The sequence below is a fragment of the Cryptomeria japonica genome, chromosome 3 (assembly GCF_030272615.1).
Source record: "Cryptomeria japonica chromosome 3, Sugi_1.0, whole genome shotgun sequence".
Lineage (NCBI taxonomy): Eukaryota > Viridiplantae > Streptophyta > Pinopsida > Cupressales > Cupressaceae > Cryptomeria > Cryptomeria japonica.
This window is the reverse complement of record NC_081407.1, coordinates 739,954,753-739,964,483: the sequence shown is the minus strand read 5'-3', so window position 1 is coordinate 739,964,483 and position 9,731 is coordinate 739,954,753. Positions and strand designations below refer to the sequence as shown.

The 9,731-nt window shown below is 32.3% G+C and overlaps 1 protein-coding gene across 1 annotated transcript; it reads right to left on the bottom strand.

Annotated features, from left to right (window-relative positions):
* Positions 1 to 502: 502 nt before the first annotated feature.
* LOC131044040 (protein DETOXIFICATION 48-like) lies at positions 503 to 9,460 on the bottom strand. The gene is made up of 4 exons (XM_057977304.2): positions 9,323 to 9,460; positions 7,874 to 9,238; positions 962 to 1,111; positions 503 to 511 (listed from the first exon to the last, which is right to left on the bottom strand). The coding sequence occupies exons 1-4, from the start codon at positions 9,458 to 9,460 to the stop codon at positions 503 to 505; spliced, it is 1,662 nt and encodes a 553-aa protein (XP_057833287.2).
* Positions 9,461 to 9,731: the final 271 nt, after the last annotated feature.

The window sequence follows — 9,731 nt, the reverse complement described above, 5'->3', positions numbered from 1 at the left end:
ACCTCCAATAATCATGCCTTAATCATTTGCAACACACTATAATCACCAAGAATATGGCATAGCATGAATAACATCACCGGACCAAGGAAATCTTTAATAACACACACAACGATCAATTAGGACCACTAATACACATAGAAAATGATATAGAGATATTCACAAGCAACATGAATTTCAACACAATAAGCACAATAACTCAAATTACCAAAAACATCATCCAAACTGATTATCAACATGAAATATTTGCTTGTGGATATCCAAATCATGAACCAATCGAACTGAGGATATACATCAATATCTAAAACACATCCCATACATTCACAACTAAATATATTACGATTCCAGAGCACAACATACCAATTCACCAAAAATGCCAATACTAAACATCTGAATAACCAACCACAATACTGGATCTCATAACTCAATCAAATCATCATGCGGATCACTAAAACTTATGCTTAATCAACTAGATATAATAATCTCAAAAACCCATTAAACTACATTAGCTCATCTGCAATACACAGGCTAAACAACTCATTAAATCAAACTGTAATACTGGAATACAGAGAAGAATATGTTGACATCAATGAAAAAACATTGTACCAGCAAATATCTCAACAATGTCCAACATCTTCTAAATTTGAATTTTATGAGTAGTTCTTGTGAGTTCATATGAATTCTTCTCCAATTATTAAGGCAATGTAATAGTAGCATAGTATCTACTACACCCATTCAATTAAAAAATATTAAAAAATCTAGATGATATTTTCCTAGAGATAATTTGATGTTATAGAATTGTCTAAAATTACTAATAGTACCAAAATATGCAATCAATATGTAAAACTCTAGATCTAGATATATAAAATAATTTGGATGAGTAGCCAAGTTTTTTTCATGAAATTATAAGTACTACTAAACTATCTATGAACATTTTTGCTCTATTAATTGAAAAACCCACTACCTTGAGAGTTTGATGGGTTCTAATATGTGAAACTAGATGATAAGAAATGAATGGTTGCAGATCTTTTGATTCTTTATCTAACTCCCTATTAGCCTCTAATATTGGTTCCTTCTCTTCTATCTCACTTAGATCTTCAATATAGAACAATTCCTTTTCATTACAATTATATCCTTAACTATATTTGTCATCACAATTGAAATGTAATGTTTTTCTCTCTTCTACTTTATTTGTTTTAGAGAAATTTTTTTAGGTTGATGAAACAATTATGTATGAAAAATCTTTTCTATTATGTTTATGACCAATTTTCACTTAGTGGCCAAAAGGATTTCCTCAACTTGTCTTGTCATAAGCATCACTAATGAAAAGTATTATTCTTTGAATAAATGTACCTCATACTTTATGTGTTCCTTTAAACCTCCTAAAAAAAATTCCTTCAAATTTATTTATGTAACATTCTTCACTCTTTGTCAAAGTTTTTAAATTTAATGAGTATAATCCTTCACCATACTTGGTTTCTCTGATTTAGTGAGTTATAAAAAGTAGTCATTGATAAAATTATCTCCATAATTGGTAGTAAGTTCCTATCAAAAATTTGATTGTGTGACTACACAACCTTTCTTTCTCTTCTCATCACAAAACTAATGATATCAAAATAAATTGGTCTAATTCCAAGTATAATGATTCTATAACCATCTCTTGATTTGGAACACAGTGAAGGTCAAGGAACTACTCCATTTGGAAAAGGAGAGTGGTTGTATCTTAACCATAAAAATTTCTCACATCCAAGTTTGGTATGAATTGCTCAGGTTTAGGCTTATTTAAGACTTGATCACTCTTGAGATGTAAGTCAATCCAAAAAAAACTATCTAATAAAAGGCTATTGTCCATCTTATGATCTAAATATTCTCCCTTCTATTGCATGTACCATGAATAAGTAATTTAAATTCAATCATCTCCCTTTACAAGTCTTTCCTCACCAATGAAATTCCCTCAAACATCTCCTTCTTCAATGATGAAATTTCTCCATTGAACTTGTTGATTTATTCATTAGGGGTAATATCCTTAATTTCTATATCATTCTTATCTAGATATTTCATAGGTGTGATGGCATTCTATTTTCCTCTTTTTGTAGACCCCATCATAATGGAACAAAATTTAGTTTACAATAAATCAAATAAATAAATTATAAATAATATAAAAAAATTATTAAAACCCACCAAGGATTGGGTTGCACTTTCCTAGAAAAACCTCCCAAAAATTAGTTGATTTGTAGTCTTAATAGTAGATTTATTGGAAACCCTAATTGTGCAATGAATCGCTTAATTTTGCTCCAATTACTTTGAAATTTGGATTACATGCATCTCAATGAATTCTTGAAAACTATTTAAAAATTAGGAAAAATATTTAGCAGCATCTAAGAAATATGCACTTACAAAAAAAAATAGAAAATCCCCTAATTATATATAACAAATTAACTATTTTTTCTACAATTCCTTTAAAATTTGGACTATGGATGCTTTAATAGGATCTTCAAAAATCCTTTAAAAAAAATTAAAAATTCACCAAAATATAAGAAATATGAACTTTCTAAAATGGCCTCCTAATGGAAAGACAACTTGCCTTCATGGTGCCAAGATCACGCTTTTGATAGAAATTGTAATGAAATAATAATTGATAATAGCTAAGAAAAACATGTAACTTTAAGCGGACAAACCTCCAAGTATCTCTAGTGAGTGAACAATTCATAATCTAATAATCAAACAAGTGTTTAATAGAGTAATAAATGTAATAACATAAGTATATGAGATTTTTAAAAATAGAAATAGTCATTGAATTATAAGTAAAACTTAGAAATATATGCATTGTAGGTTAAAGTTATATGTATTTCTATTTGATTTTAATTTTGATTTTGAGAAATGAGATTTAATTAGAAATAATAAGATATATATAATATTGTCTAATTCTATTTCACTTATAAGAGATATAATATTAAACTACGATAAATAATATATTGTTATTCTAGATATTATATTATTTTTATTATTTAAAAATAATTTTATTTTATTATGATTTTTTTTTTTTAAATAAACATTAGGATTCTTATATTATTGTATTTTAATTATTATATTATTAACATATGTTAATTATATACTAATAAATACATGATATATTTAATACAATTCAAAAATAAAGTTTTGATTATGGTTAAATTAGAGTTATGTTTAAAGTTGGTGTTAGATTAGGCAGCGTTAAGGCGAGATATTATTAAATTTAAGATTAAGTTAGGATTTGAGTCATAGACAAACAATATTGTATTTTAATTATTATATTATAATATTATTGTATAAATTTTTATATGTTTATTTTTTTTGGGTTTTTTTTTTTGTTTTTGATAGGTAATAGGCCACAGCCGCAATATTTTGAATTATTATTATTATTATTATTATTATTATTATTATTATGTTTGATTAGATTGACCCAAGACCTTCCCCATCCGATGGAAGGCTAAGAGTCACAGCTTAGAATTCCACTTTAGATGTCCCTATTGGGAATCGAACTTGGGTCTCCACAGTGAGAACCCAGTGTTTTAACTAGGTAAGTTCAACCCCTTGGACAATTTTTATATGTTTATTATTATGTTGTTATTTATTAAATTATTAGTATATTATTAATTTATTGCATCTGAAGATAACTAAAATAATATTATTCATATATATATATATATATATATATATATATAAAGATTTAAAAGATTGAAATACAGAGTCAAAATTAATTGTTAAATATTTATTTGGTTGATGTGCAAAATAAATTTCATAAGAAAATTTCATACCAAATATATTATATTAACCTACCTAAAAAATTACCTAAAAACATTCATTCAAATAGTGGATCCGTGAAATCCGGTAATAAGATGTAAATTTTTCAAGCCAATTAGATTGGAGAAAATAATTTCTATCATTTTAAAACTTAAAAATCATGCATCTTGACTTTATAAAAATTTTAAAAATATATCAAAACAAAAACTTTTTAGCTCTAATTGGTGGAGAAACCATTGAATAATAATGAGTTAGCAAAAATGAGAGCAATTGATTGCAATAGTATTATCCTAACAACAAGTACTAATAAGACTCATTGCCTACTATATATGCCTTACTTATTCATATGGTCTCACCTAGACCAACTTCTAGGTAATCATACATATAAGCATTAATATGACATAAATAACTAAATAACTTAGAGTTTACTTAGCCACAACTTGGCTACTCATAACCCTATGTATACTCTAAGATTAAATGCATAAGAATTTATGGCTCTTAATTACTAATTTATTATATTTATACCTTACATGAGTTAGTGAATACAAATAGAAACAAAGCTAAGATAATCTATTATACCACTTAGAAATGATATGAAGTGTGTGTAATTTAAACCATTGATCTAGGCCCTAGAAGAAGACCTAGTGGACAACATCAATTGAATGAATTTAAGAGGTTTATAAATAAAATTAAACCATGAATAAAATAGGTAAATTAGATGTAAAATATAAATGAATGGAGGAAAGTGGAAAATATTAGTGTAGCTATTATATTACATTGTTTGTTATCTTATCTTGAAGTTATAAATAGTTTTACTATATTGTCATTGCAACTCTTTTACCTCATGTTTAAATGCTTTCCTATGCATGAATAAAAATATTGAAGAATTTTACCTTTCTCTTTACTTAATGGTTTATATATAAAATAAAACTATGAGTAAAATAGATAAATTTGATGTAAAATACAATTCAATAGAGGAAAGTAAAGCAAATTGATAATGGATCTCAAATTATAATTGTAAAATTCAATTATGCTTACTGTTATACAATAATTGAGACTAAATAAATTTCCAACATCATCCTTCTCTTGTCTCTTCTTCTAACTACAAAGAATGAAAAAGTGTACATTAATACATAGTGAGAAGGAAAATGAAGAGAATTGAATTGGTACATGTAGACACCTAAAACTTCCCTAGCTTAATTAAATAAATATTTTATTTATTTAATTATTTTATCCTAAGTCTTCTATTAATTAAATAAATATTTATTTATTTAATTAATTCATTTATCCTCTTGTAAGCCTTTCCTCATTTAAATAAATATTTTTATTTATTTAAATGATCTTTTCTCTAAATTAAATAAATAATTTATTTATTTAATTGGTCCCACTTCTTCCATTAGTTAAACAAATCTTTATTTATTTAAATAATTCATTATCTTTTTCGCTTCTATGCGCATGTCATTTATCTTTTAATTTTCCTCTACCTACCCCTTTCATTATTTTATTATTTCTTATGCCTACCCTTTAATCCTAGCCGACCATCTATCTTCTCACCTCTTAATTATATACCTCCATTTTCTAGAGTATCTTCTATATAAGAGGATACTCTCATTCTTTCACAACCCTAGCTAATACTTCTTATGCAATCAAGCCTTCTTGCAATCAAGTGACTTCACAACCACAATTCGTTCTTTGTTGAATTATTGTGCACATACAAAATCTGAGAGCTAATATATCAAACACTTGATCAATCGAGATAGGTGACAATGAAGATCAAACCCTACTTGGCATGTGAATGGCATTATTTCTTCAATTTGTTGATTTGCATATTCTTAGGTATCTTCATTGGTGTATGGTGAATGTTTTATTGTAGAACTAGGATTGTTTGTGGTTGGATCTTTGTGGTTTTGCAATAGTTTGTCATCAACAATTTTACCTCACACAGTACAATATCAATTGATAAGTTATGGCTTTTAGTTTGGCGTGTGATTAATGAACTTGAAAATTGACCTATTGACATTAATATAAGTGTTTTGAGTAAGTTGATCACTAAGGTGCAATTTATTGACCTATACCATCCTAAATCAACTTGAATAGTGAAACATGAAAGGGGTTATTCTTAGAATTTGTATGAGGTCAATCCCATACCAATTGATTGCACATTTATAATTTCCACATGAAATTTTACTACAGTAATGACCCCTGACTCTAGATATGACCTTGTGTTCTTCACACCCTCTATACATACAACTGAGACTCTTGATATTTTTTACTGTGATAAAAAAGCTAGTGATGTTGATAAGTAAGGATCTTGCTAAGTAAGGATCTTCTCTTTATGCAAGCCTTTTCTTTTGATTAAGTGATTTTTTATAAAAGTTAAAAGATAGCAAGAGATAATGTAAGTGATGCTAATGTAGCTAGGATGGCCCCACATGATTAAGACTTGGGACTTATTGTAAGTGGAATGGAGTGGGATGAATATTGAAATGATCTAGTATAAGAGGCAAAATTTTGTTATATGTTGAAACAAGAGGTGATGTTGAAAGCTAATTGATGACTAATGATTGATCTTTTGAAAAAAGTAGATATGTTAGGCTATCCTTGTGATGAAAAAATCCTAAATGCTTCTTCTTAGAAATTGATGGATAACAATGTTACTTGATAATTGATTGATATTCATCACTATAAATAGCCCTTTTAAGTACCCAACCTAAACAGATAACTCAACATGTATCTCCATTAGATAATCCTAGGAGTCCATCGAGATCATTAACTTATGCCAAAACAATGTAGAATAGGATTAAAACTTGTTAGGGTATTCACTTTTCACCTCATGAAGAACAATATTCTCTAAATATATATATACTTTGAAAATTACAAATTGAAATCAATACTAATTTCTATAACTTTATAGAATCTAACAAAATATATATTTGTTTAACTTATCTCTTGCAATGTTGTCTGGTTGGGCAACTCGGGCTCCTACTTATGCTCATGTGGCTCCACCTAAGGCTCCTTCCATGGGTGTCCCGAGTGCTAGCCCGATGCCTTCTAGGGTTCCTGACTCTCTATCCCCGAACTCTCAGGTCCCTCTTCTAATTTGGTGGCTCGTCTGGGTAATTCGTCTACTACCTCTATTAGTGCTTCCCCCTCTGCTCCGGCAAGTTCTCCTGGCAAAGATGTTTCTTCTTGGACTACTATTCACCACAAGAAAAAGAGCCAATCTCCTATTGTTCTGAATACACAAATTGTCCCTTTGGGATCACTAATTTTCAGTGATGTTTGTTTTGCTATTTTGTTATGTTTCGAGGGTTGTTTCGTTTAAGTTTCAGCTCTGCTGGCTGTCAGTTTCAGTTTTTGTTGTTCCTCGTCTATTTCTTCCAGTTACCTCTTTGATAACCCTTGTGCTTTGTACCAAAGTTTGGACCTTGTGAGAAACCCAGTTATTTTAGTCAAAAACAAAATAAAATTTTAAGATTGAACTAATTAGATTAAACAGTAATCTGAAAAATTAATTGTAAACACTTTACATAATTTTCTTGCCCAAAACGTTCTTAATCAATATCATGGTATTATTAATAGTAGAGTCTACAATTTATACAGAATTTTACTGGTTAAATGTATTGTTATTCAGAAAAGTAACAAAAAAATAATTGGACCGAGTGAAAAAACTGTACTGCCATATACGATCTTGCCAACAGACCTCAATGGAGCCAAGGCCAACCATGAGTAGATTGCAAGACATGCTTTTTCTAATGTCATTACAGAGGGAAATCCAATTTACTCAGAACTACTAGGACCTGAACATGAATATAGGAAATATTTTGGAGGCAATAGATCTCCCTTGTATTCCAGTGCATTACAGTTAATTAGTGAATTTTTGTTTTCAAACTGTTACAGTATCTTTAAATTCTGACTGACCCCACTAGTCTAAATGTCGAAGCAATTGCTCCATTACAGTAAAGGGATTGGACGCAAATTACGTGACAACCACCGTTATCAGAGGATGTGTGTCTGTCTGTTCAAATGGGATGTATAATCTTTTACAAAAACAGTGTTCCGTCGCTTGGTTACAAATTATTTGTATCTCTGCCGGCTCCAGAGAAGATTCAGCGGTTCCGGCTGTGAATTCTTTCGCTCTCGCCGCCTGCACAGTCCAGTCCGTTCGCAGTAGCACAAACACCATGAGGATAAGGCACGAGCCTTGCGCCGCCACCATGCCAAACCATAGACCCACAAATTCAAATTTGTACATAAAACTCAAAATCAAAGCAACAGGCGTGCCTAACAAATAGAAAGAGCCCAAGTTTATATTTGCGCCCATAGTCGGGCGCGCTGTGCCTCGCAGGACTCCGCATCCCGTCGTTTGCGGCCAATTCGCCAGCTCGCAGAGGCCAACTATCGGCAATGCTGACGACACCAGCGAAAGAATCTGCTCATCTTTGGTGAACATTCTACCCCACCCGTGACGTACTGCTACTGTAAAATTCATCGCCATGAAGCTCAATACTGCCGCACTTCCAATTGCCACTATCGTGGCCGTGCGGGCCTTGGCCGGTCTGTTTGCACCGAGCTCGTTTCCCACTCTCGTCGAAACTCCCACGCCCAGCGACGATGGAAATATGTACAGCAGCGCTGTGGTCTGGATCAGAATTCCCATCGAGGCCACCGTTGCTTCGGGGTTTAACAACAGTCCGCAGAGAAGAATCATGAACTCGTACCACCACCACTCTAAGCAGACTGATGCACAGCTGGGGATTGCCAATCTCAGAAACGATGTCCACCCTTTCAGACATTCTCTCGACAGGCTCGGCAGCGAATCCTTGTAATGTCCTGACAGCCATATGTAGCATGCCAAGCATATAACAATGTTGAAATTGGTCAACACGGTAGCCAGGGCGACGCCCCGGATGGATAGTCTGAAATACACGACTAGAAGAAAATTGATGGGAATGTGAAGGAGAAGAGCCACGCCTGCTGAAACTGTGAGCGGAAGGGTGGAGCTTTGCGTTCGAAGGAAAATCCTGAGCGGATGAAGAAATGACTGAGCAATGAGATCGGGCAAAGAGTAAAGAACGTACGTTCCTGCCATCCTGGAGATGCTCTCATCCTGCCCACACCACAGCAAAATCGATTCGATGTTTAACCACAGGAAACCGATTGGCAGAGAGGCACAGAGAAGGATAAAAATTGTTCTCTGAAGAGAGTGGCCGAGAAGACTCCACCGTTTCGCTCCAAAAGCCTGGCTGCACACAGGTTCCATTCCCATAGCCAGTCCGGAAATAACTGAATAGCCAGTTATGTTTGCAAACCCAATTGAAAGAGAACCTCCCGCCAATTCGAGCTCTCCAAGGTAGCCCAAGAATTGCATGGATATCATGCCTCTCAAGTAGAGAAGCAGTCCCATTACAACTACTGGGCCAGATATTCTGCCAAGCATGCACAACTCCTCTACAACCTGAGGAAACTACAACAAGTCAACTAAACAAAATCCAATCTACAGCCCATAAAACTGGCCAATGACAATTAATTCAATACAAACCTCAGGAAGTTCTGGCCAGCGATTCAGCTCGTCATAATCAGGATGAGCCTCGGGATAAGTTACGAGACACTGAAAGTGATTATCGGCATTATGCGTACACACATGAAATATATCTCCGTGCTTGTCACAAGTACACATGGTTGTAATTTCAATCTCAATCAGATTTTTTTTTTTTCAAATTATATTTCAATACTCCTCAAAAAGCTACACAAACGAATTAGAGTGCTCCATGGTGGAATAACTAACCATCTCAACTTTTGTGATCTGTTATTTAGGCTACCTGACTTCAAAAGTGACCGTTTAGGAGCTAAACACTTGTGTACGCCTTCCTATGAGAGTAGGGTTCAATTTATACAAGAGTGAACAGTCAAAACGACAAAAATAAACCTCTGAGATCGCCAAAGTTGAT

Bases quoted from the DNA above. Each gene is read 5' to 3' on its own strand.
- LOC131044040 (XM_057977304.2), bottom strand. From the start codon at position 9,460: ATGTGTACTTGTGACAAGCACGGAGATATATTTCATGTGTGTACGCAT. The intron at 9,239-9,322 runs GTTTGTATTGAA...TAGTTTCCTCAG, and splicing joins GCTGGCCAGAACTTCCTGAG to GTTGTAGAGGAGTTGTGCAT. The intron at 1,112-7,873 runs GCAGAGATACAA...TGTAATGAAAAG, and splicing joins CTGAATCTTCTCTGGAGCCG to GAATTGTTCTATATTGAAGA.